The sequence below is a fragment of the Lactuca serriola genome, chromosome 3, assembly GCF_051521515.1.
Source record: "Lactuca serriola cultivar US96UC23 chromosome 3, Lser_US96UC23_V15, whole genome shotgun sequence".
NCBI classification, from domain to species: Eukaryota; Viridiplantae; Streptophyta; class Magnoliopsida; order Asterales; family Asteraceae; genus Lactuca; species Lactuca serriola.
This window is the reverse complement of record NC_136410.1, coordinates 141,920,645-141,947,037: the sequence shown is the minus strand read 5'-3', so window position 1 is coordinate 141,947,037 and position 26,393 is coordinate 141,920,645. Positions and strand designations below refer to the sequence as shown.

Below are 26,393 nucleotides of genomic sequence, written 5' to 3'. Positions count from 1 at the left end.
AAAATGAAAGTTCTACATGGATGGGAACATATGCACGTTTGAATCTAGGTGGCAAAAGATTTTGATCTAATTCATGAAAGAAGTTATGAGGAAACACTTTCGCTAGTAGATTCTAAGGATCTGATAAAGATCGATATCGATATTGGTTATATTAATTTCCTTTTTAAACTTACAATATGATTACGAAATCCCTCTTCATATATCAAATTGTGAGGAATGGAATGGAATTGTTAAAACTTTTCAGAGATATGTTTATCACATCTTGAAAGGGATTGAACACATACACTATCTGGATAAATTGCATAAGATTAAGAATCCTAATTAGAGGCTTGGCAAAGCATAGCGAAATAGGAATCTCCACTTCCATGAGAAAGTCAATGTATTGATTTCTAGAAGTCCATTTAATTTCTGAGTACATGTGAAAGCTAGTAGGAGCATAATTGTTATGCGGGTATTTCATAGAGAACAATGTCTCTAGTTCCAAGTTACAAAAGTTGGGAATAGTTTCGCTATAATGGACTTTAGGGAGAAGGCACTCATACTTTATTACAAATCTAAAGGTTTAGATCGTATAGTTTAATAAAAACTGGTCAAAATCATATATGAATAGCATGTTGAAATGTTTCAACACAGAAGATTCTATATGAAAATATTATAGCAAGAGATTGAATAGATATCAAATCCTTATACAAGATATAATGATTTGACTCATATATGCTTCAGATATATTATCCATTACATATGCTATAATATTCTCTTAGTGTAATTTTTCAAATGCTTTGAGCATTATGAAAAAAGGACTAGAATTTTATGTGAATAGAGTTATTAAACAAATTGTCGAGAACATTGTATGGTTTACTAAAGATTGGTTGCTTGTAGACAGTTGGAAGTATGGCATAATGACACACTTTGGATTGAGATGATTCTTGGTTAGAATTGATGGTCATATGGAATATGGAAATGATTCCATAACGCGAGATGTGTATATGGAAATGTTAACATAATAAGAGTTGGTTATAAAATATATATGTAATTCGATAAATTTAATGCAAGAGCAATGTTCTGGGAGTGTGCCTTGAATTTGAGACTTCAATCCATGGAATTATTCTGAGTAAGAAGTTCTAATGGATCATTCTGTAATATCGAGGGCTCATTTTCTATGACTTTAGAACCTCAGCAACCTATTATGGTGATTAAATAATAGATATTTACTTATATTCAAAAGCTTTCATACCGTAGTCAATTAGTTTATTATTATGTTTTACTTTGCAGGTTTATTTACTAAATAATTTTATTATTCAAAATTCCACAGTCATTCATACTTTTGGAAGTAATTACTGAATTAAGACTATCATGAATTATTTGTAGATTGTTTATGGACATTAGACATTGCATAGGGATTGCTCTAATATACAAAATAGGATTTTAAGTATCGAATAAACCCACACTTAGAGATTACATCATGGATGTTGGGTTGAAACAAAACAATTTAAGCACTTTAGACAAATATCAAGACAAACTTCGGTGGGTATGTAGAAAAACACTTCTGAAAAAATGTAAATCAAGACTTCATACCCCAACAATATTCCACTTAAAGGTTTGAACAACTTCATCGACCATTTAAAGGTTTTCATCATTCTTCACAATCTCTCTCTCTCTCTCTCACTCACTCACTCACTCTTTTTTTTTCTCTCTCTCTCTCTATGCCGACCTATGTCCTCAAAATCTTGGAAGGGCAGCTGAAGCCATGCCTAGCCACAAGTTTTCAATGGTATACACCTTAGTACATTTATTTGGTGAGTTCTCCATACTAAAGAATTTTTTCAACTTAGTAGCCCCTTGGTTCATAGTATTGAACTTTCTAGTCCATCATATCTTAAGATCATTGATCCTGTGCATGTTAGAACCAACAATGACCATGCCATCAATAGTTAACATGAGGATGGTATAGGAGGAGCTTAACTTCTTTACGTAACAGTCATGATCAATGTCACGTGTCTTGAACCAACTCTTCCTTATGAAGTTATCAAACTTTAAGTACTACTGATTAGAAGTTTGCTTCATGCCATACATGTTTTCTTTCTTCTTGAAACACCAGCTCTTTCTTACCCTCTATAAGAGCACTTTCTGGATGTGCCTTCAAGATGTCTCCTTTAGGTTATCATCAAGGAGATCATTTGTATTCACATCTTGGTGCTCTAGATGGAGATTTTCAGAGGCCACTACATTCAACATAAAGTGATTATAGTTATCTTCGTAACTAGAGAATTGTCCTCTCCTTTCTATTGCAGTCCCTTGACCACTAATCTTCCCTTGTAAGTTTTTCCTCCATATGTCTCATCCTTAATTTGAAACATCTGATTGTTCTGTAGTTCATTTCATTCACCATCTATAGCTTTCACCCATTGTATGGAGTTCGTCCTCAAGGCCTTTGGTTTTGACCCATTCTTACACATCAATAATTCATTGGTTGATGAAGAGTACCTCACTAGAGTAATTTGGTCATTGGTCCTATGGATAATAAGAGGACTGTTCTTTGAAGCACCTACAACTTCACCCTCATAACTATTATCACCAAGGATACCACTCTTTCCATGTTTATCAGAGCTCCCACTGCTTCATGAATATCTGCCTATCCTTTAAATAGAGATAGGTTTGCATGATTTTGGGATCCTCCCACTGAAGAATCTGAGGTTGGACTGTAAACACCAGAATAAACTGTGCCCGACTTCACAAACTTAGGCAAATTGCCTATCTTCACCAAACTGACTTTCTTTTATATGCCAATAGAACATGGATTAGAAGTATCTGTCATAATCTTTGAATTTGGAATCCTCCCATTGGACACAAGCTTCATCATTCCCTCCTCAGTCATATGAAGAAACCTTTTGTTGCATATAGTGGATGTTCCAACTCCTTCAATAGTGCTTGCTTCATTTTTAGAAACGTCCACCATATATAGTGTACCATGTTTCCGACCCTTAGCAATGATCAAGTTTCCCTTCTTCACTTTCCACTTCTGATCACTAAATGTAACATGATGACCTTCATTATCAAGTTTCCCAAATGATATCAACATCCTCTTTAGATCTAGATTGAACTTGACATTCTTCAAAGTCCAATCTGTACCCAAAGTCATCTTTAGAATCACATATCTGACACCCATGATATCTAGACACTTGGTATATGCCAATATGGTCTTCCCTTAGTAGTGCCAGAAGTTCTGCATCACTTCTTTGGAATGACTAGTGTGAAATGACATATCAGAATCCTAGATGCAAGATTCTATTGAGTTTTCAACTAAACAAATGAGCACGTCATCTTCAAAATATTCTTCCATATTCATCTCCTTTTGGCCTTTATCTTCCATGTGCATTGGGCACTGACATTTGACATGACCACTCTCTTTGTAGTTCCAACAGGCCACGTCCCTCCTGTTCTTTTGTCTACATCTCCTTCTCGACTTCGATCTTCCACTACTCCGATATCCTCTGTTGGACTCCATTCCTATGTCTTCATTACTCAGAAGATTATTGTAAGCTTCTCTAGGACTCTGTCTACCTACATCCTCACAAAGGATTAAATTGTGAATGCCTTTGAATGTCAACTCAGCGCCCCCAGTTGAGTTGTTAACTGTTGTCACTGTACCAGACCAACTATAAGGCAAAGATGATAATAGTTCAATTCCATGACTTCATCTTTAAATTTAATGTCAACTAATATCAACCTTGATAGGATTGAATTCAATTCATTAACATGATCAGTCACTGAGCCACCTTCCTTCATTTTCAGATTTACCAGTTGTCGAATCAAGTGAACCTTGTTCGCTGCTAAATTTTTTTTATACATGTTAGATACTGACTTTATCAACTCATGAGTAATATTCACATTGACAATGTTTGAAGCTACATTCTTTGTCAAGGATAATCTCACCACACTAAATGCTTCCGATCTAGAAATTCCCAATCCTCCTGCTTCATTTCTTTAATTTTACTTTTGGAAAATGGTTCATGTAAGTTATTATGGTAGAGGTAGTTTTAATTTTCACTTTCTAGAAACCAAAATCATGACCACTGAATTTGTCGATATGAACTCTACCATCTTCATTCATACCTTTGATACCAGTTTGTTGGGTTACAACAAAACAAGTTAAGCACTTCAGACAATTATCAAAACAAACTTTGGTGATTTTGCGGAAATAAAACTTCTAAAAAATGTAAATCAAGTGAATACAATATTTAATGTGGTTCAGTCAAGGTGACCTACATCTACGACGAACTAGAGAGAGAGAGAGAGAGAGAGAGAGAGAGAGAGAGAAAGAGAGAGAAAGAGAGAAAAAGAAGAAGACGACGAAGAAGAAGAAGATTTTGTTACACTCCAAGAACAATTACAATCATATACAAAGGTTACACCTCACTTGAGCTCTCAAAACAAAAGAATCTTTCTTGCTTACTAACTGCTCTAAAGGATTGCTCTCAACCTCACAATGATTAGTCTTTCTAGCGCACATACAATGATAGAGATATGAAAATATTTATAGGAAAGCATAAGAAACCCTAATTATGATGGGCCAGGCCCATCCATAATTAGTTCATTAAGGGAATGCCCTAATTTCTAACCAATCATGGGGTGCCATGTAGACGATTCTAGAACCTTCAACCATAAAATGGTTCATCAAGGTTATCATGGGTCATAAAGGAACTAAGACGACACAAAATGTTGTTAGTTGGCCATCACCAAAACCAAATGGCATAACATGTTGTCGATTGACCATCACCAATTGACCATCTTCAGTGGACCATCGCCAGTTGACCATCACCAATTAACCATCATCAGTTGACCATCACTAATTAACCATCACCATACAAAAATTGGCGCAACTTCTCCTAGATGTGGAGCAACATCTCCTTCATGGCTTCTTTATGGAGCAACATCTCCTATATGTGGCACAACTCCTTCCTATTTGGTGCAACATGAACCCAAATAACGTAGCTCCTCCCTTCATTGTGCAACATCCCTAAAGATGACACAACTTCCCACTATATGGCGCAACATGATGCTCCATGTTGCTCTAAGCTACTCCAAGCTTCTCCGAGTCACTCCAAGTTGCTCCAAACCACTTTTAGATGATTTGTCCCTTTGGCACTTGATTCGTTCCTTCAGATGATCCATTCCCTTCTCGGATGATCTATTCCTTTGTTACATGTTCCATGAACCCCAAGTGATCCATTGAGTTGTAAGTGTTCCATGTCGGACAAGACTTCATACCCCAACAATGGATTTTCTCACGAGTAATTCTAAGAAGATAATATCTAGTATTCTTAAAGCAGATACATATAAGTTATAGTTTGCGAATCAGTTGTGCATTTGGTTGCCCAAACGCATCTCGTAACATGATGTTATAAAGGGTTATTCCATATATGATTTGGTGAATAAAAGATATGACTATATAGTTAATGTAATTTGATCCTTTTTCCTGAATAAGGAAAAGTGATATCTTTTGGGCCACTCGATGATTTGATGTGGACATTCATGTACAAGGCCTTTCCCGGACTAAATTGATGTGCTCAATTAGCAGTCTGAATCAAGTCATCATAAATCGAAAATCGGGAAACAAAATCTTGGACCATGAGATTCAATTAAATCCATGTATTGTGTCTATACGATATCTTGTAGAATAAAGGAGTAGTTGATCACTTATCTTAGGGCCGGCGTTTGATTTGAATCAGAGTTCGAAAGTGGCTTTAGAAAGCAGTATTTGCTTTTTGGTTATACTTGCAATTATAATTATAAACTTATCCAAGTGAGAGACTGTTGGATTAAGATGTCTAAACTAATAACTAAATTGGTGTAAAGTTGCAAATAAAAGCAAAATCCTTTTTGGGTTGCCTTCATAACCAAAAATGGCTAGAAAGATAAATTTCATTGCATTTCTTTCTTGACAAATTAAAAGCATTTTATTAAATAGAAAAACCAAAAAGAATCTATAGTATACATGATTATAATGCTTCACTAGTCAACAATATAAAATACGCTATTATCCATCTAACCAAACAAAATGAATTTGATCGATATTGTTGGAATCTTGGTCATGATAGATCTCATAAAAAAATAATATTGATCTCTTTACAAGCTCACACAAACAAAAGGATCAGGATTTGCTTTGCTTGCTTCACTTTGACACACAAAACTACGAAAATTAACCTTAAGTTATAATCTTTTCTTTCTTTGGGGAGTTTGTAGTGATGATGATTCCTGAGAAAGAGATAACATATACAACCATTTTTGTGCAGCAACTGTGAGGGTTGTGGTGGGGTTAGGAGTAGTCAAACATTGAATCTTTGCTGTGGGAATCCTGATGATGCTGCAGCACTTTTTGCATAGATTTGGTGTAGAGGAGGTGCATTGGCATTCATATTATTTTCACCAATTGAAGCTGCAGATAAATTATTTCCTCCTTGCATTGTGCTGCTGGAAAACTGCATCTGCATTTCATAGTATTAAAGAAATATATATTATTAAATCTCGAAAAAGATTGTAATAAAGAAGAAACATGTTAAAAAACAATATTATGTGTTTAAAAAGATGGATCATTCACTTTATTCTCTATTGTTCGAGATTATTCTCAAAATTATATATAATATCTGGTTCAACATTAAATAATCCAAATTTATTATCACTATAGAACCCATTTAACTTCAAGAACATGTATCAGCTAGCTTATTAGGGTTTTAAGTAAATATCGAAAAACTATGATGTTCACAATAAAATAAATGAATAACTGGATCAAGAAAACAACTATATGTAATATGTGTTAGAGTACGCAAAACCGCTATCTTTATGTAGGCTTAGCCTATCAATATCTAAGAGTATTCTTATGCTATGCACGATTTCCACAACTATTTCTAATAATCTATAAAAACTACGAAAATAACTGGATATGATTATGTGATGCTTAAAATGGAGAGAAATTAAGACTCACTTGATGACTCAATGAGTTGAAGATTGGTGGATCGAACATATTATGCATAGACGAGTCAACGGGTCTCATAAAATGTTTGTATCCACGTATTTCATTCGGAATATTAAAAGATTCAAGATTTCTATGGTCCATAAAATGCGATGTCCTTGTCTCATTGCGTCCACTAGGTCTAAACCCAAGTTGGATGGTGTCAGAATGATGATGATCCCTTGTAAAATGACCATTTTCTCCTCCCTCATTCATCGTATTTGAAGCCGAGCCACCACCTAGGCTCAAATCAAGATTATGGTCCGATGATACATTGCTATCTTTATTGCTATTGTTTGAGCATTCTGTACAACAAAATACATAAACAAACATATTTACTTTTATTAAATAAAGATCCCCGAAATTAAGTTAAAAAAAATGTTACATATTATTCTTTACCAGTCAAATTGAGCTCATTGTCATATATACTTGAATCAAAATTGGTAACAGCGGCTTTTCCATTACATTTGATAGCAGCCTTGTCATATGCCCTAGATATAAGATCATAAGAAGATTATGATTTCATTCAAGACTCTTGGAGTTTAAACTTTGACAATATTGCCCTTTGAAAATCAATAAATTGCTATTTTACCTGGCTGCTTCAACTTCTGTATCAAACAGACCCAAATACACATACCTGTTAAAGAACATAAATATAAAGCATCAAACTTGATAAAAGAAACATCATTTATTAATCAACTAAAAAAGGAAATAAATCTAAAGTGTCTGGTTTGCTGATCTACTTGCTATCAAGAAAAAGGAAAAGCATCTATGAGTAACAACAAAAACAAAAAGAAAAGGAAAAAAAGAACTAACTTGAAAGTAAAGAGAAGAATGTGTTGAGTAGCTACATAGGTAGCTATACATATAGGCATCTCCAAAATTATATAAATAACTACAATGACACTCTTTCTCTTTTGTTAAAATATCTAAAATATATATCCGAACTACAAATATATAAACTTATTATATTATATGAATACAAATGTAAAGAAAGATTGATAGATAATTGTTAACTGATAATATATAAATAAAAATGTCGTTAATTTATGGAGATTTTGTATTTCTATTTACATTGAATGTACCATGATGTATTATTATATGATCACATGTATAAGCAAATTGTTGTCTTTAAAATTTGAAACAGTTTGCCTCGTGAATAAGCAATAGAAAAGGAAAAACATACTTTTTGCCTAAAAATTGGCCCATTCTAGCTTCCCATCTACCACATTTATGCAAAGTTACACCTCTGTATTTTGAACTCCCTCTTGGAAATCCAGTACTTTGTCTCCTTAGTACATGCACAAACTCTTCCTTTGTTAGAGTGCTCATCTGTTTTTGTTGTTTTCACAACACCTTCTTAATTATTAGTTCTGTGTTTCTCGAATACACACACACACACTAGAAGTGAAAAAAAAAATACACATAGTTAAGAAGATTATTAATTAACCTGTTTTACATCGTCTTCATAATCTTCAAGATTAAAGTTTATATCGGCTTCCATTCCTCGAAACTTAATCGCTGCCCTATCATATGCACTGCAACCATGATATATACGCTAGCTTTGATTAATTATATTTAATCCATATTTTATGGTGAATAATTAATTAATTAAACTTCAATAAATAATTAAAATAAAGAAATTAATGTTATCTATACGGTGCTCACCGTGCCGCTGCGTGTGCAGTATCAAATCCACCTATTTTACATTGGAGAAATAGAAATTAATCATTTATTATATTTTTTTGTTAAATAATATCTTGAGAAATAGATTATATAAGAAAGAAGAAACAAAAATGCAGTCGTACCTAGATAAACTTGTTTTCCACAATCCCTGAATGATGCAAAAATAATAATTTAATTAGTTCTGTAAAAATGGATTAATGATAATAGCTAGTGTTTTTTATAAGCAATAATTTGTTTATAACCGAGTTAAATATATATATATTAAAATATTGAAATATTGAAATGTGGGATAATGCATTGGAAATAGAAGTAGAAGAAAATAGTAGATGAATAAAGAAAGGAGGAAAAATGGTAAAATAAGTAAACTTTGTAAAGCGAAACGGAAGCAAATTATACAATACCATATATGTGATTCCCATCGGCCGGTTCGCCGGTAAAAGGTGACTCCACGGTACTGAGAGCTTCTAGACCGCGGCCCACGGCGGCTTTTCTTCAGCGGCTGAGGAACAACGGCGGGGGTAGTTTTTCCGAGGAACCCATCTGCTGTGGCGGCGACACCATCTAAAGGATCGGATGACTGGTGGCAGAATTTAACTCCAAACCAGTGAGCAGTCGGGAAAGTTGTAGCCGGTGAGATCAACCCTTCACCAACTCCGCCGGAGGTCGTGGGTCCCACCTCGGAATCATCAACCGGGAAAAACTGTCGTGTGACTGGAGGATCGCTGTCCCAAGAGGAGTTTTCCGTCATAGAAAAACCAAACAACCTCCCATCACCTGTAGTGCTTCGTTTCCTTGGACTCCCTCTCTCCGATTCCTCCTCCTCGGAGCCCCCATCTTCCTCCATAACAACGGCGGAGGAACTTGAATTCGATATCGACCCCACCCCTTTACCCTTATTAGTATTGTTACTATCCTCTTCATCTCCTTCTACTGGTGAAGAACATCCCCTCCGATCAGGAAACCCGTTTAGATCCCACATTTCTCCCTCCAAAACCAACAAAGAAAACGAAAAATTAATAATAAAAACCTGTGTTCTCTCTCACTCACTCTCTCTCTCTCTCTCTCTCTCTCTCTCTCTCTCTCTCTCTCTCTCTTAATCTCTCTCGCTCTCTCTTTCTCTAGACGTTAGATATATATAATGATTAAAATGGGATTGTTATCTTTTTTATTCTTCTTCTTTTCTGGGTAGGTCTAAAAAGAAAGACAAAGAACAAGAAACCTAGCTAGGGTTTCATAGGATGAAGGTGAGCTATATAGATACATATTCATAAACACACATAGGGTAGATTGGGTGTGGGTGCATCTCCCACTAGATCTTGTGTGTGAGTAAAATCTCTCTAGTCAATACAACCAACTGCCGAATACAGCATGGACGAGGCCAGTTTTCATTAGCCCTTAGCCGAAAGCAGCAAATCCATCTCCCTCCTTTCCTATTCTCTCTCTCTAACTATATTAAAGGTGTGTGTGTATATGTGTGTTTCTCTTTGTGTTCTTGTGAACCCGTTTTCTCTTTGTTTGAATTGTACTACTTTACCCAATTTGAAATCTATCTATCCTCCTTGTAATCTTCTCATTTACACACTATATGCATATATATAAATATATTGATTTTAGAGAGAGAAGGAGCAGGAGAGAGAGAGAAAGAGAGAACCATCTCTTTCTTAGACAGCTTTCCGACGTTAACCAAATCGAAAAAAGAAGTATAATATGTATAATGGGAATAATAATAACAAGTCACAAATGAAAACACTTTAGTTTTTGTCTGTTTTTTCTCTCTCTACAATTATATTATATATCCCGGAAAGGAAATCGACAACACCAAGACTAGAAAGATGACTAATTACTCAATTTCCTTAATTAGTTATTGTTAATTAATTATATGTGTCTGTACTATGTATCATCACACCTCACCTCTCATTCATTCATTCATCCAGTTTTCAAAACATCAATATCAACCCTTCCTTTTTACCATTACAACCATTTTCGCCTTTTCCCTTTTTCTTTCCTACCATATCCTACCATAGTATTCTTTTTAACTTAATTTAGTAAGATGAACTTGGTGCTCCTCGTAGGAACCATTACAAAAAGATAGGTATTAACGGCCACGACTTTAACGGTGACGTTAAGCATTAGCAGCGACATGTAAATGACGCGTTACATGTCACCAATAATGCCTAGCGTCGCCGCTAATACCCATACATTGGTGATCCGCATCAAATGAACCATGTCCGTTCAATTTTATTCAATCGAACAGTTGTAACGGCGTGAAACTCCACGCAGATAACCCCTCCAGTTCGTTGTTTCCTGTGTCTTCTATCTGCCCCTTTCTCTCATTCTCTCCATCTCCGGTCTCCCCCTTCTTACACCGCCGCCGATTGCACACATGAAAGTTGTCACCGGCCTCCAAACCTCCATTGCCTCCATTACCGGCGACCAAGAAGTGACGAACACACTTCAATTCCGGAATTTTAACAGATTTAAAGTCGAAATTCTTCACTGTTTTCGATTCTTCTTTTGTTTTGATATTTATTTAGTGAGTTTAAGCTTTTAATTTAAGATTATTGTCGGAGTTGTTGCCAGAATTGTTATTGGAATTGTGAAATTCTTGCCGGAAAATTTCGAAATTAGACTACCACAGACTCCTTTTTCCTCTTTCATTTTATAAGTATAATGTATTTGTATGTGTATGATGCATCTATGTGTTTTTACATTTGTATTTTTTGTATGTGTATTTTTTTTTGTATGTGTATTATTTGTGAATGTGTAATTTGTATGTATGAAAAAAATGAAAAACAGTAGGTTGCTATAATAGAATAAAAAAGTATGATGCTATAATGAGTATGTTTAAAAAACATGTTTATTTGTATTTATATGTATAATGTATGTATTTATGTACGTAATGTGTGGAAAAAATGCAAAAAAATGTATTTATGTATATAATGTATGAGTTTTGAAATTATATATGTAATTTGTATGTATGAAAAAAAAATAGGTTGCTATAATAGAAAAAAAAATTATGATGTTATAGTGAGTATGTGTATGAAACATGTTTATGTGTATTTGTATGTATAATGTGTGTACTTATGTATGTAATGTGTGAAAAAAATGAAAAAAAAATATGTTGCTATAATGAATATGTAATATGTCTATAATGTGAAAAAATATATGTTATATACATGTATGATTCTATTAGATGTTTATTATGTTTTTATTTTCTTTTTAATATAGTTTCAAAGTGTTTAATTTTGTTAGTGACTTAATGTTGGTCATTACAACTTTAACTTACTTAGGCAGGTTATTAATAGCAACGTACTTTTAGTAATTTTAAATTAACTATAAAATGAAGTTAAATTAATTTTAAAAAAGTCAATAAAAATAAAATATTAAAATAATTCTAAAATCAAATTAAATTAGTTTTAAAATCAAATTAATATTAATATTAAAATAAAATAAAATAAATTATAAATGCATGTATTTATGGTGAAAAGAGAAAAAATATGTAGGGCTAATGTCATAAAAACCCTCAAAATTTTAAGAAATGTTCGGTTATATCCTAAGTCCAATTTATGTCCACAAAAACCATATATTTAGGAAAAATTATCATAATTGCCCTTTTTCCGATTTTACCCTTCTATGGAATGAGGGGATGTTTGGTTCTAGGCTCAGAGGTGATCTTGTTCCATAAGTTTTGACACTGGTTAGAGCTGATTTGGGAGATGATCGTTTCTTTAGGTGGATAAATAGCATATAAATGAGGTAGGATCGAGCTTAATGATTGAAGAACCGGATTTGTAGGTTCGCTGATATGGAAGCAAGCATCTGGAAGAAGGAACAGAGGACAGAGAATACGAGTATTTGCATACTGGAATTCTCAATTCGTTAAACGCATAAATTCCGATCAACCCACAAGTTGTGAAAACATCACATTGATTCTCGACAACTTGCCAAACTACTTTCCATAAGTTTTTTGTCCATGAGCGTAATCAGAGATTTCTATCTACATCCAACGAAGGATCCAAAACTTCACATCTGCTTCACCATGATCTTGAGAAAAAACTGACCAGACTCGGCTTGACATTTTGTCGAACAGTTGGAAGGTACCATCAGAAGCAAGAACAACTTGAAGATCCGATTGATTTGGGGTTGTTGTACTTCGCCAATAAACAATATCGTTTTCCCACTTGAGTTCCAAATTATCGATGGCTCCAATTCTCAAACTGTAAAAACTCGAAACATAATTTCTAGCAGCTCGTAGCACTTGAGATGAAGATAAATTTTGACCTAGAAGAAGCATATCAGATGGATTATTGAAGCTTTTCCAAACAATGTCTTTTATATTATTCAAAAGAACGGGATAGCCATCATCTTGTAGAATTACTGAAGCAACAGATGAATTTGTGTGATGGAATATGGAGAGATCGAGAGAAGAGTGTGATGGAAGGAAAAGAGTGAGAAAACCAAACACACTCTAATCCTAGAACCAATCATCCCCTAATGTCATAGAAGGGTAAAATTGGAAAATAGGGCAATTATGACTAGTTTTGCCTAAATATACGGTAGTTGTGGACATAAAATTGGACTTACGATATAACCGAACATTTCTTAAAAATTTGAGTGTTTTTATGACATTAGCCCAATTATGTATGTTTATATATGTGTGTTTTTTTGCCATATGCATATGTATTTTGATGTATAAGTGTATATGTTTATATATGTATATTTGTTTACCATTTATGATTGTAATGTATATATAAGTCTATTCTAATATGTTAATTTTTATATATAGATGTGTAATATGTACAAGTCTATATGTTTATATTTATATATGTATAAGTGTATGTATATGTATGATCACCTAACTTGTGTATTTATATGCAATTTCGAAAATATAATGCTATAAGAGAAAGTGTATTTGTATTTATACGTAATATGTGCATTTGTATGTATATGTATTATGTATTCTATGCAATTTGGAAACTATAATGCTATAATGAAAAAAATGAAAAAAAATAATAAAGTAGGATGCTATAATTGAAAGTATTATTTTTTATATGTGTATTTGTATGTATAGAAAATTATATATATAGTTTGTGTATTTGTATGCCATATGGAAACTACAATGTTATAGATGGAAAAAAATAAAATTGGATGTTATAATAGAAAGTGTATTATTTTTGTATATGCAATATGTTTAACTTTTATTCATATTTAATTTTAAAGGCTCTATATGTGGTTTAGTTGGAGGATACTTTTCTACGTGATGACAGATGTTATGGGTCTAGGACATGGAGGTGATGAAGCTGGAGATCCACCACCTATAGTAGGCTTTGGTCTTGGACAACACGAACATGATGGTAAGTCTTATTATGATATATTTATTAGCTATTTTTATCCATTTATTATAACAAATCCTGACTAATATTTTAAATATATTTTTCAGCTGAGCTTTCTAAAAAAAGAATAGGCCTAGCAAAAAACATCCAGCTATCAAAGTTGATACGGCCAAACAAGGGAAAGCCCGTGGATTTTGATTTCGACAAAGAGCTCACATATTCCCCTTTCGGGAACCATGGTAATTGGTTTACCTATAAGATTGGAAGGTATATGTGTATGAACATCCCTTTGAATGTATCTAGTTAGGATAATGCTTCCCAAGCTTTAAGGAATGCCACAGTCGTGCATCTAAAGGTAACATGGATAATATTTTAAGTTTAGTTGTGATTGATATTTAATTAACTAACTTTTTTGTATTTGTAGAATAAGCTTGATTTGGATAAGTTTAACTTGGATCCCGAGCGTGCTCAGTTGTTACAGAGCATTGATGCGACTTTATAAAGACTTTATAGAGGCCGAAAAAATAAAGCACATACTTATTTTAAGAATGTCGAGGGGTTTATTGATATCCCAAGGGCATTAGCCAGCCCCCCGATGGTATGTCATGTGAAAATTAGGCAACAATAGTCGAACATTTTCAAACGCCCGAATTTTTAAAGTGTTCGACGTCAAACAAAGGAGTCTGTGCACAACAACAAGTTGTAAACATATGGGGATCGTGCTCGTATAGCAATGCATGTTTCACAAAAGTAAGTTATGATATATTTAACTATTTATTTAAATTATAATTAATATAACTTTTAATGTTAAATAGGACATTACTCAAATCGAAACATTTCGTAAGGCTAATACTGATCGTCAAGGGGTATTTAGTAGTCCTGCAGACGAACAACAATATGTTAGTGGTTAATTCATATTTTCATATAAGTGTTTATATTGTCAAGAAGTATTTAGTAATCTAATTTTTATCATATTTATCATTTTTTGAAAATACAGAATGCTTTAATCCTTGAGGTCAGTCAACAAACTCAAGCTTCCTCTGAAGCCAGCGGTTTAACACCAAAGGGTACACCAAATTGTTTTGAAAGAATATTGGGTGTTCGACGAGGCCATATCAGAGGCAACCAATGTAAACCTTCTATGGTTGTGTTGATGTAAGATCAGGAACAACCACTGACATAACCACCGCCATAATCATAGGTGACAAAACTATTTAACTTTGGTAATTGTTTCTAATGTTGGTAATTGTTGGTTTAGTAATAGTTTCAAATGTTGGTAATTATTAGTTTGATAATAGTTTATATGTTGGAAATTGTTAGTTTGGTTATAGTTTGATGTATTGGTATTTTGTAGTTAGGTTATTGTTAGTTTATGAAAGTACAATGCTATAATGGAAAAAATGAAAAAAAGTACAATGCTATAATGTGTTATATGAAATATCTGTAATTTGGTAATTGTTAGTTTATGAAAGTACAATGCTATAATGTGTTATATGAAATATCTGTAATTTGGTAATTGTTAGTTTATGAAAGTACAATGCTATAATGTGTTATATGCAATATGTGTAATTTGGTAATTGTTAGTTTATAAAAGCACAATGTTATAATGGTATTTTGTAGGTTGGTAATTGTTAGTTATAGTACAATGCTGTAATGTGTTATATGCAATATGTGTATTTTGGTAATTGTTAGTTTATGAAAGTATAATGTTATAATAGTATTTTGTAGTTTGGTAATTTTTAATTATTGTATAATGCTATATTTTGTACATTGCTTGTACGTGGAATGTATATTTTGTATATAGAATGTTATAATATTGGTTTAACTTATAAGACTATGTTGTTTTGTTTGTAGTTGGAAATGCTTAAAACAGTGTTAAAAGATTCGACATGCATTGCTGCACTTGAAGATTGGTTTCGCTCGTTGCCACAACGAAATGAAACCGGAGGAAACGAGGAGAGTGATGATGACGAGAAACTAGTTGTAGGATTTTTGTATGTTCTGTTTGTGTAAGTATTTTAGACTAGTATTTTCTGTATTTTGTATTATGTTAAATTAGATAAGTATTATAAACGGATATTGGATTAATATTTTGAAACGGAAGGATGTAGGATTAGTTTAATTAATATCATAGCAGTTTTTATACTTTTTATTCAGTTTTCTATTTTAATGTGAAAAATACCAATACCGGTGACGTCTTTGGTGGCGACAGTTGGTTATTAGCGGCGACACACGGTTATTAGCGGTGACATCTCGCATTAGCGGCGACAAACGCTACTTTTAGCAGCGACGCATGTCGCCGGTAATACTCTAATTTCTTTTAGTGATCCAGATGACTATAGATGTTAATTTAAATATTGGATTTTCTAATATGTGACGTAAAGGGACATATAAGAAGCGTTAATTGAAGTATTAATTATAAAGAATATTATCATAATTAATGTATTACATTTAATTATGGTTATATTACATATAATTAATACTTCAATTAATATTTTTTATATGTGCCCTTAGGGCACATATTAGGCTACAGGAATGGTGTCACAAAAAGTACACTCCCTTCATTGTCATGTACGCGACACGTTACTTTTTGTCATATAAGTGTGGTTTCATGCCACATACAAGGAGTGGTGTCACACTCCTTTAATTATTCTTATTTTTAAATATATAAAATTGTTAGTTTTAAATAAAAACCAAAGATTTCATTAATTAAAAATAAAAACCATTATATTACTTAAAAAAGATAACATGAAATTAAAAAAAAGTCATAGAAAATTAGAAAATAAAAAACTAGAAAACTTAAACCCACAACTTAAAAAAAACACATCAAATGATTAAAAACTTGGAAAAAAACTATAAATTAAAAACGACTAGTATAATGTTTTTTCACGTCTTCCTTCATCGCCAAAACAACTTGAAGCGCATCCCCGGTCATATTCGACTTGTCCATCGCTAGCACTCTCAGGTCGTTGTCCCTTTCTTTTTAAGTCTCTCTATCCGAAGCAAGTTGCAAAAATTTATTGATTCTATCGTTTATATCTTGCGCATTCTCACCAATTTCTTTCCAGTCATCTGATTCCGACGCTTTGCCCTTGCCTTTGATTTTTGTTTTGTCCCTTCCCATTGGTCGGGGGGTGGTGACACTTGAACGAGCTCATCATCATTGAGGTCGAAACCAACACGAACATCCGATGAAGTGTGTTCGGATTCGAAAATTCCTGACCATTTTGATCCACTATCGATGTGCTCGTCGATTGTTTTTTGATTTTGCAATTTTTTTGTTATCTTTGAATAGATTCCAAACTTCAAAAAATTTGAAAGTCTTCTTTTGCTCTTTTGGGTAAATGTTAAAATCTTTCTCCGAAATTAAATTGTTAATTTCGCCGCTTTTCCATTGTCATTTCATGTTGTTATACATATCGTTAAACAACATGTCGACTTTGTTCATCTTTCCCCATTTCGAGTAGATTTGATGTTTAGAAGGATATGGTTGTAGGTTCATTCCTTTGTGGAACTTTGTTATAACACGCATCAAAAAACGATCATGTTTTTGGTCCCCTCCCGTCTTCGCGTCCTCTAAAATGTCAATCCATGATTATGCTGATTCTAACACTTCTTAAGGTTCCCACATTTTAGATTTCGCCTTCTCTTTTCATTTATTTCCTGGTTGAGAGGGTTGAGTTTATGAAACAAATTCTGGTTCGGATTCGAAAATGAATGTTTATGGCTGTGATTGTGATTGTGCTTGTGGAACAAACTCTGGTTGAGAATCAAAATCAAAATGATCAAAATATGGGTCGAATTGTTGTTGTGTTTGTGGAAGTGGTTTGTAGGGCGTTGTGGTTGTGGGATATATTGCGGAAAATAAGGAAACATATCTTGGTAGTGGTAGAAAGGGGACGAATAAACCGGTTGATTGATTAAATGTATTGGAATTGTGGTTTTTCTAATGGGTGTCTTAGGTTGGTAGGATTTTTGGAGGATGACAATTTTGTAGGTTTTAGAATGAAGAAGATGGTAAAAAAAATAATGTGTTTATGAGATGTTGGTTGATATCGTAATGTATTTATAGTGTTTGTTAAAAAATATATTTTTTTTAAATTTTGACAGTTTGCAACAGTAAAGAAAATGTGGCCAATCAAAAACGTCTGAGAAGCGCTCCCTCCCACAGCCGTAGTGCTGCCTCAGCCGCACCCCTACCGCACCCTGGGGGGGGGGGGGTGTTCAGTCCTACATGGAACTAGATTGCGACTTCAGCTGCAGCCCACTCCGGTTGGTCTTAGAAAATCCCTTTAAAATACATCCCTGAGGATACAAAACACACCCGAAAGACTATTGAATAATATTTGGCCTAGTAAATAAGTGTAAACCCAACAACTCGATTGGTATCAAAAACCTATTTATTTTAAGAGGAAATAGCATTCTTTGCGACACATGATTTTAAGGAAACAATTATCGATTTTATTTTTTAAGTGTGAACCGTAATTTAGACAATTATATGATCTAATTAAAGATCCACACTTAATTTTTAACACATGTTTTTCATAAGTACTATGATCCAGTTCCTTTTTTACAACTTTGATTAATAAAACAATTTCTAGTTTCAACTTTAACAAGGTGCATTCTTTACATAAAGTTAAATGTTTAGTTATCTAAATACTTCAGTTTTTCTATAAATAATATAATCAAATCAACATATGTTTCCCAAACAAATGATATGTAATATATAATATCTCATTTTGTGAATTAGTAATGATAAAATTCGGTGTAATTTTCTTTTAAGAAGAGTTAGTTATGTATTAAAAACTCTTCTAATGGTTAGTAAAATAGTGAAATGAGAAAGTTTTGTTGCTTTGAGAATGAACTTGTTTTTAGTTTTTATAAACTTGTAACCTATGAAAGTCTGACTTAATAAGGTGAAAATGAGTTATTCTTAATATTCAAATGAAGACATGATTATATAGAATGTGTGAGCAAAAGAATCAACTAAAACATAGTATGTATGAGGAAGTTGGGAGTATTTGAAGAATCGAGATTGTCTTGGGCTTATGCTAGCGAAGTACATTGCAGAAATGGACAAAATTAAGGATAAAATGGGTCATGTATAATATTACATGGACTGTGTAATGGTTTGGAGGTGCAGATGCTTTAGTTATTAAAGTACATTGCTCATATGCTTTAGTTATTAAGTACATTGCTCAAACTAACTAACTAACTTCATTTATTTACAAGTACGAGTGCACCTATCCTTGTATGATACAATAAACAAGTAAATTTTATTCTTAAACTAATGGTATTTATGATTTACATGAAAAGCATACAACACCTATCACCATACACCATTTTGAAAAAACTTATGTCCATACATATATACCATGGAGAAGTATACCCATGAGTTTGTAAAAAGTTTTATGCTTTCTCAAATGCATGGGAGTATTACTTTATTCTTATATATATATATATATATATATATATATATATATATATATATATATACACACACACACACACACACACACACACACACAGAGAGATAGTAAAATACAAGATTTCGTAATAATTGGCTAGGAAAAATCAACCAAATCGTCTGCAATCCGTAAAATAAGTATGCAAAATTTTTTGTTATTTTTTGAGAAATAATAACATATTCTAAAAGTATGGGTCTTTCTGATATCGGAAATATAAATTTCATAAAATCAGACTCTATATGAATTAAATATAAATTTTATAAAATATAGAAATCAATTGTGCAGAAGAAATGTCCAACGTCAAAATCTACTAAGAAAATGGTTGACTTTTAGCCAAAGTCACCAAAAGAAGAATCATTGTACTCCTCGAGATAAGAATTTTGAAATAAAAAGAATGCCAAAAATAGAGTTCGTACGAGAGAGATATGATATCCAGAAAAACCAATTAATTGTATAAAAATAAAGGCTAAAGATAAATGCAGAATTAGCCAAAACAACCTAAAACAAGTTTCTAGTACATGTTGATAGCCACACGTGGTTATAAAGAACATCGAAAATGGATACTTGAGTGTATCAAAAACTTGCTCTAATACCAATTGAATGTTTGTATCAATCGGATACACTTCAAGTATAATAACTAAGAACGAACTAAACTAAGAAAATAGAGAACATAAAAAGTAAAGAACACGAGCAATTCTCCAAATTGTCTTTCACCAAGAAAACGGGTTGTCACAAAAACGGTCACCAAGACGCTTACATTAGGGTTTCACTGTAATGTTGAATATATACTAATCTATACAAGTATATGTTGGATTAGTGTCTAAGTCCATAACTATAATTGGTTTGTACTTGACTCGATTTGGCATGGTCCATTTGGGTTGCATGACATCGGAACAATTGGAAAGACCAAATGAGAAAAAGGATACTTATGATTTATATTAATATACTATAAGTTCTAATATATTAATATGGAATCATATTACTTAATTAGTATTGATCAAGAATTAATTTAGAATTAATTTAGTGATAAAAAAAGAACTAATTAAATATGGACTTATATATATATATATATATATATATATATATATATATATATATAGGATGGGCCGAGTTCATTTATGTTGGGCTAAGCTTTCATGGATAATCCATGGAGTGTTTAACCCATGGATCCTATGGAAATGAAAGGTCATGGGTATTATGGTTTAGATGAATGTAACCCTAATCCTCACTACAAGAAAAAGACCCTTTTACGACGTGCAAACAACGACACTCCTTGATTTATGTTATGCAAAAGCGTGTGACATTAAAAAAGTGTCATCTCTTCAAAAAAAATTTAAGGATCTATGTCACGCATTATTTCGTGCCCTTAAATTAGTGTCTAAATAAAAAAAAAAGAAAAAAACACGGAGGGTACCTACAGTAAAATGCGTATCATCTAAGGATGTCGCTTTATAAGTTTTAATGGAACGTGCGTTTTCCGACCTTTAATAGCTAAGCGGGAACGAAGTCCCCAAAAATTAGAAAACCCCGCTTTGTTCTCATCTTCCTTCGTTTCTACTTTTCTCTTTTCCATGGTTTGGCTTAACGAAGCTCTGTGAATTCCATGAGTTATCGCTATGAAGTGTGGAATGCAAAGCTTGATTCTCGTTTGTTTCTGATTTCCCATAGATAAAATCAAAACAACACACAATGAAGAACCCTAACGTGCGTCTTCCTTCTTAGTAGGTAGCGGGAGGTCTTTTATTTTCTTCTAAAATTCCGATTCTCTCATTTTTCTATCGACTTAGTACATGCTAGGGTTTTTGGTGGTGATCGACGGGTACGAGACATAATAGAACAACTGAAGAGGCTATTACAAAGGGTTGAAATCGTATGGAATGGAGATGATAGAGTTTAGCTTTCACCTTCGTCAAATCTTAAGGCGGAATAAGACTGTTGAGATTGAGGGTTTTTTGCTCCCAAAAATAGACCCTACAAAATCATTATGATCGAGGGCTCTATGATGCAGAACTAGGGATTCTAAGCCCAATAATGTTTCCTCCTCTCCTTGAATTCACATTTTCAAAACCTAAAAGGCAATTTAGGTTTCTATCTCCTATTTTAGAATTATCTTATTAAATCTTCTTACTCCTTCACCCAGCTTGGCTATGGATTCCCGTTATGGCAACACAACCCTGCGACTTGTTTACTCTCGAGCCTACAAGGGTCGTTGAAACCCTCCAGAATCTCACCACAAGGTTTCATGACTACAAAGTGGTTGATTTCGTGAACTTGTTACCCACTGCCAATGATGGAACCATCAGGCATTTATATATACATGTGAGTAATCAAATCTTAGTATAGTCATCAGTAAATACTTTTTTTTTTTTTCTGAATTACGCTGTTTGTAAATCTTTTGAATCTTCTAAATACAATAGATGTTTTATTTCTCTACGCTCCTACAACTCGGGCTACTACTTGTTATTTTTGGTTGCTTTATTACTATATAAGACAACAACCTGGTAATCTTTGAATAATTAATCACCGCCTGTTTAGGGATACTTTGTGGTGAACACCAACTATTTGATAAAATGCCCCAACGAGTGACTCTTGTGTTTTAATGTTATATTATATATTTTGAGCAAGGAACTACACATGTTTTTATTAAATCTGAAGTGTAATGTATAATAGCAATAACATTGATGTAGATTTCATGTACTGTTCTTTTATGTTATTGTGAGACATGAATTAACCTCTGAAGAATCACCTGTTCAGATGTGATCATTGACAATGCGGATAAAACGTTTTATGGTCAAAAAGGGAAATCTATTCTAGTCGTTCTCGCTAACAAGGCAACCTTAAAGTTGATGTAGGTAAGATTTTGACCTATCTATGTTATAGTTTGCATGATGAAAAATTTCAGAAGTTCAATTTTGACCTATCTATGTTACAGTTTACTGTTTTTGTAGCAGTCTTGCTTGTATTATCTGAACTGCTACTCGGGCTTACCTTCTCAGCTACATCCCCTGCATTTTTTGGTCAAAAAGCTAATCCATCTTCTTAACCAGTACCATGTAAGTACAATTCAACTAAGGTTTTGGTGCAAAATACTATAAAAACCTTTTTATGTGTGAACAGCTCAATTGAAGGTTTGAAAGCTTTATTCATATTTATTTTCTTACTTTACAACTGGTGGTGGAACTATGCTCAAACCTTACCTTTGATTAAGTTAATCATGGAATGGAATGCAAAATTGCAAAAATACTACATTTCTATCTGTGTAATTTTTCATGACATTTTTTTTAAATAAAAGTAATAAAAATATCATAGTTATGATAATTTACTTGGATTTTAAACAACTTTTATGTTCAGTTTCTTATTTTATAAAAAATAAATTCGTTAAATATAACTAAAATAATATATTGAATAGCATTCAAGTTATATGCCTGATTGGTGAGGATTCATGGTATCTACAAGAGCCACTATAGATAAAATGGATAAAATGGGATTGTCTCAGTGGCTGCAGATTCCAATGTATGTTTGTTACGGAAGAAGAAAGAGAGACAGCTGGCGATACAACTGTCAAATATCATGGAAAATGGCCACTCAGACGTGCCTTTAGGATTGAGGTCCATCAAATTCTTCTACATTACATCAACTCTTTGATAATTATTCATTCTTGATTCTTGAATCTTGATTTCAGGAAGCTGTGTATGTGGCACTCTCTGCTCTTAATATTGTTGTTCAACTGTCTGAATCTAAGTAATGACCACTTTACCCTTCTATTTAGAAACAATAAAACACCATCTTTCCCACTTAACATATTATGTTGCCTCTGTTAGTATTAAAAAGAAACACTACTGTTTATTTTCTAGACTGTCTGAATCTGAGTAAATTACCATCTTACCCTTCTATTTACAAATGAGATTAATATGCCTCTATTATCATTAAATTAAAAAGAAACACTCCTTTATATCAGTCCAGATTAACTCAAAAAGAAACAACGTAAGTTTTCTTGTTGAAATGATGACTGACCATTGTACCCTTTAGGGATGTGGAAATGACATGGAAGCTAGATTACTCATCTGCAGCAGTAGTTATTGGATTTTCTCTCATAGTATCAATACTAAAAGCTTTCAGTATAAAAAGTGAAGCTACACGTGTCATGGTTGCAGCTCCTTTAATCGCCTTTGTAACTACCCACATTCTTTATTTAAAATGCTACCAATTTGACTATGGTAAGCGTTCATTTCCCCTCATAATACAAAAAGGAAAAGACCTTTTTAAGCTTTTTGACTTTTTAAACCTTTTATATAAAGATTTAAATATGAAGGCTTGTGCTATGATGGGAGTAGCAAAGGTACTGATTTCGGGGGTATGGGCTAGAATTTCGAATCATCCATTTGAATGGAAGATTTGGGTTGTGACAATTGGTGAAGGATTAATTATTTTATTTCAAATTTATGATTTTCCACCCTACAAGGGTTTTTTGGATGCCCATGCTATTTCACATGCCATTGTGGTTCCTGTTTCTTATATCTGGTGGAGCTTTATTCATGATGACAGTGAATATAGAACCAAAACACTCATGAGAAAAGCCAAGTGATATATCCAGAAGGGGTAAATTCTTAAATTTACACTCAACTTGTAACCTCGTGTCTTTTTTCTTGTTCATTAGGGATTTAAGGTAGTCACGCTTATTCAGTTTTCGCTTGCGTGTTCACAAGTTTTTCTTTTCTTTTTGTATTAAAAGTTGTGTCGCCTTTTTTTTTTTAAATTTTTTTCCCAAGCGGTTGGTTTTTATAGATTTAGATGTTGGTGTATGTACTGCTTAAATGCAGAGCTTTCTTTTGGCTTTTGTGTTATGGAGATTTTGTTGTGTTATTTCAGTTTTATCCAAGAGGTGGTAGTCGGGGATGACTATTAACTTGGCGGAGCTGTTGTGGTGGGATCTAATAGGCACATTAGGTAAAACACCACATTTTCCTTTATCCACCAGTTCAGTTAGAGGGATGATGTACTACAGAAGGGCGTTGAAGCTTCAAGCTTTCTTTGACATGGCTAATGAGCAAGGTAAGAATAAATATTTTAGCACCTTAATTTTGGTTTTATAATTAAACATTAATTTCGATTAAAATATTATTTTATATCTGTTGGCAAACCTTTCAGAAATTTTAGAATGTTATAAAGCTATCAGCATTCCATCGGAAGATGAGAAGAAAAGTCAAAGCTCATTGAATGCTCGATTAGAGGCTATTGCTGTTAGTCCTTCAAATCATGAGACTTTTTTTGCGGACAAAAATGCCCCTATGTGCCTAATATTAGAGCCAAGTTGTTAGTCCTTCAATTCATGACCGAAGCAATTCCATCCAGCTACTCAGACTCTTCTTTTCTTCTATATCAATTAGAGTCCATTCTTGAATTGGATCCTTTAATGTATGTTTTCCATGCGCTACTACTATACCAAATCTTATGATTAAAATATCGTATCTTTATCTTCTACTTTTCATCTGCAAACAGTGATGAAGTGGCGTTTGTTCATCCATCCCAATTTGCTGCCATGAGTGATATTTCACAAGCTAATACTTCTGATATGGATATGGATTTCTAGAGTAAAGATCACAAACTGGGCATCTCAACTGATTCAATCCACCCATTATACACTACTGCTAAACATGCATTTATGTCTTCACAGCAACAATATAAGATGTTGATTGGTTTACATTCAAAGAAAGTGGATAATATCTTAGCCACTTCATCTTCCCCAACTGGTCTTCAAAACGAACTAATGAAGCATAGCAGAGCACTTTTGCTGTTGAGTTGTGATTTTGGAACTGCATGTTTCTTTCTGTTTCTCTGATTAATAACATCATTTGCTCTTCTTTCTATCCCTGAAAGATAGCTTCTCTTATGTTTTTATACTTCACAGAAAGGAAATTACATTAAACAAACAAAACATTGGGCTATATCTAGTCTCTTAATGAATAAGATCATGAAGCCAATGCACATGTGTTGGGCCTCCAAGTTGACTTCTGGGCACTTAGTAATTCTTCTTAATTCTTATAAAAACATACAAATTTACATTGCAATGTAGTGGCTTCAACAGGTTTTCAACTTCCCTTATTGTACTGTATTCGTCACCAACAATCAGTTTCCCTCCTTGCCTTATAATTCTATCAACTTCTACAATCACAGGTGAAATTTTACACTTGCAAGCAGGTTATACAAGTTATATAACATTATAATCAATGATCTTAATACAAACTCATGTAGCTTTTCTGTGCACTGGAATTATCTCTTTTTTAGCATGGAGAAGAGATGGTCTGATGGAGGAGATTGTATGCCTCAGGGTACCCTTCAAAACTTAATACAAACTCATGACAGCAGAAATTGCAGCCTCTGACAAGAGCAAACTCAGTTTGTGCTTCATGTTCATCTTTAGGGGCGAACGACAATGCAAGGGCGTTATCGTCAAAAAGGTACCCTTTAAAACTTGCTACACCACACTCTACACCTAAAATTACTCTACTTAGGCTCATGCATTTGATAGCATATTATAAAAGTGAAAATGCGATTATGCAAGAAATAGCATTGTAGTTTCCATTTATTTCCTTATAGCATTCTGCTTTGTATTTTCAAAATATTTTTTAGGGCGTTTTACTTTAATTTATTTACCCAGTATAGCTATGAGTAACCTCTTGAATTATAAGGCCATGACGTGATTTTATACCATGTTATTGTCCATAGTCCATACACACTAAAGAATCTGGGATTTAAACTCAGATTAACATATTTTAAAAAATACTGGTCAACTAGGGGCTGATTTACATATCCAAAACATGTGTCCATGGATGCCTAATTTTCAGATAATTTAGAGAATGTATGTAATTTTTAGATGGGCACATGTTTTTATGGGCT

At 33.2% G+C, this 26,393-nt stretch overlaps 1 protein-coding gene and 1 pseudogene across 1 annotated transcript; one reads left to right on the top strand and one right to left on the bottom strand.

Moving 5' to 3' along the window:
• Positions 1-6,074: 6,074 nt before the first annotated feature.
• On the bottom strand, positions 6,075-9,811 carry LOC145093212 (floral homeotic protein APETALA 2-like). The gene is made up of 9 exons (XM_079031286.1): positions 9,097-9,811; positions 8,818-8,843; positions 8,678-8,708; positions 8,460-8,547; positions 8,196-8,341; positions 7,602-7,646; positions 7,409-7,500; positions 6,983-7,314; positions 6,075-6,485 (listed from the first exon to the last, which is right to left on the bottom strand). Exons 1-9 carry the CDS (start codon positions 9,672-9,674, stop codon positions 6,327-6,329), a joined length of 1,497 nt encoding a protein of 498 aa, XP_078887412.1. The 5' UTR covers positions 9,675-9,811; the 3' UTR covers positions 6,075-6,326.
• Positions 9,812-14,738: 4,927 nt separating this feature from the next.
• Positions 14,739-24,081, top strand: LOC145095753 (uncharacterized; annotated as a pseudogene).
• Positions 24,082-26,393: the final 2,312 nt, after the last annotated feature.

Bases quoted from the DNA above. Each gene is read 5' to 3' on its own strand.
- LOC145093212 (XM_079031286.1), bottom strand. From the start codon at position 9,674: ATGTGGGATCTAAACGGGTTTCCTGATCGGAGGGGATGTTCTTCACCA. The intron at 8,709-8,817 runs GTACGACTGCAT...AATGTAAAATAG, and splicing joins TGGAAAACAAGTTTATCTAG to GTGGATTTGATACTGCACAC. The intron at 7,501-7,601 runs GTAAAATAGCAA...TCTTATATCTAG, and splicing joins ACAGAAGTTGAAGCAGCCAG to GGCATATGACAAGGCTGCTA.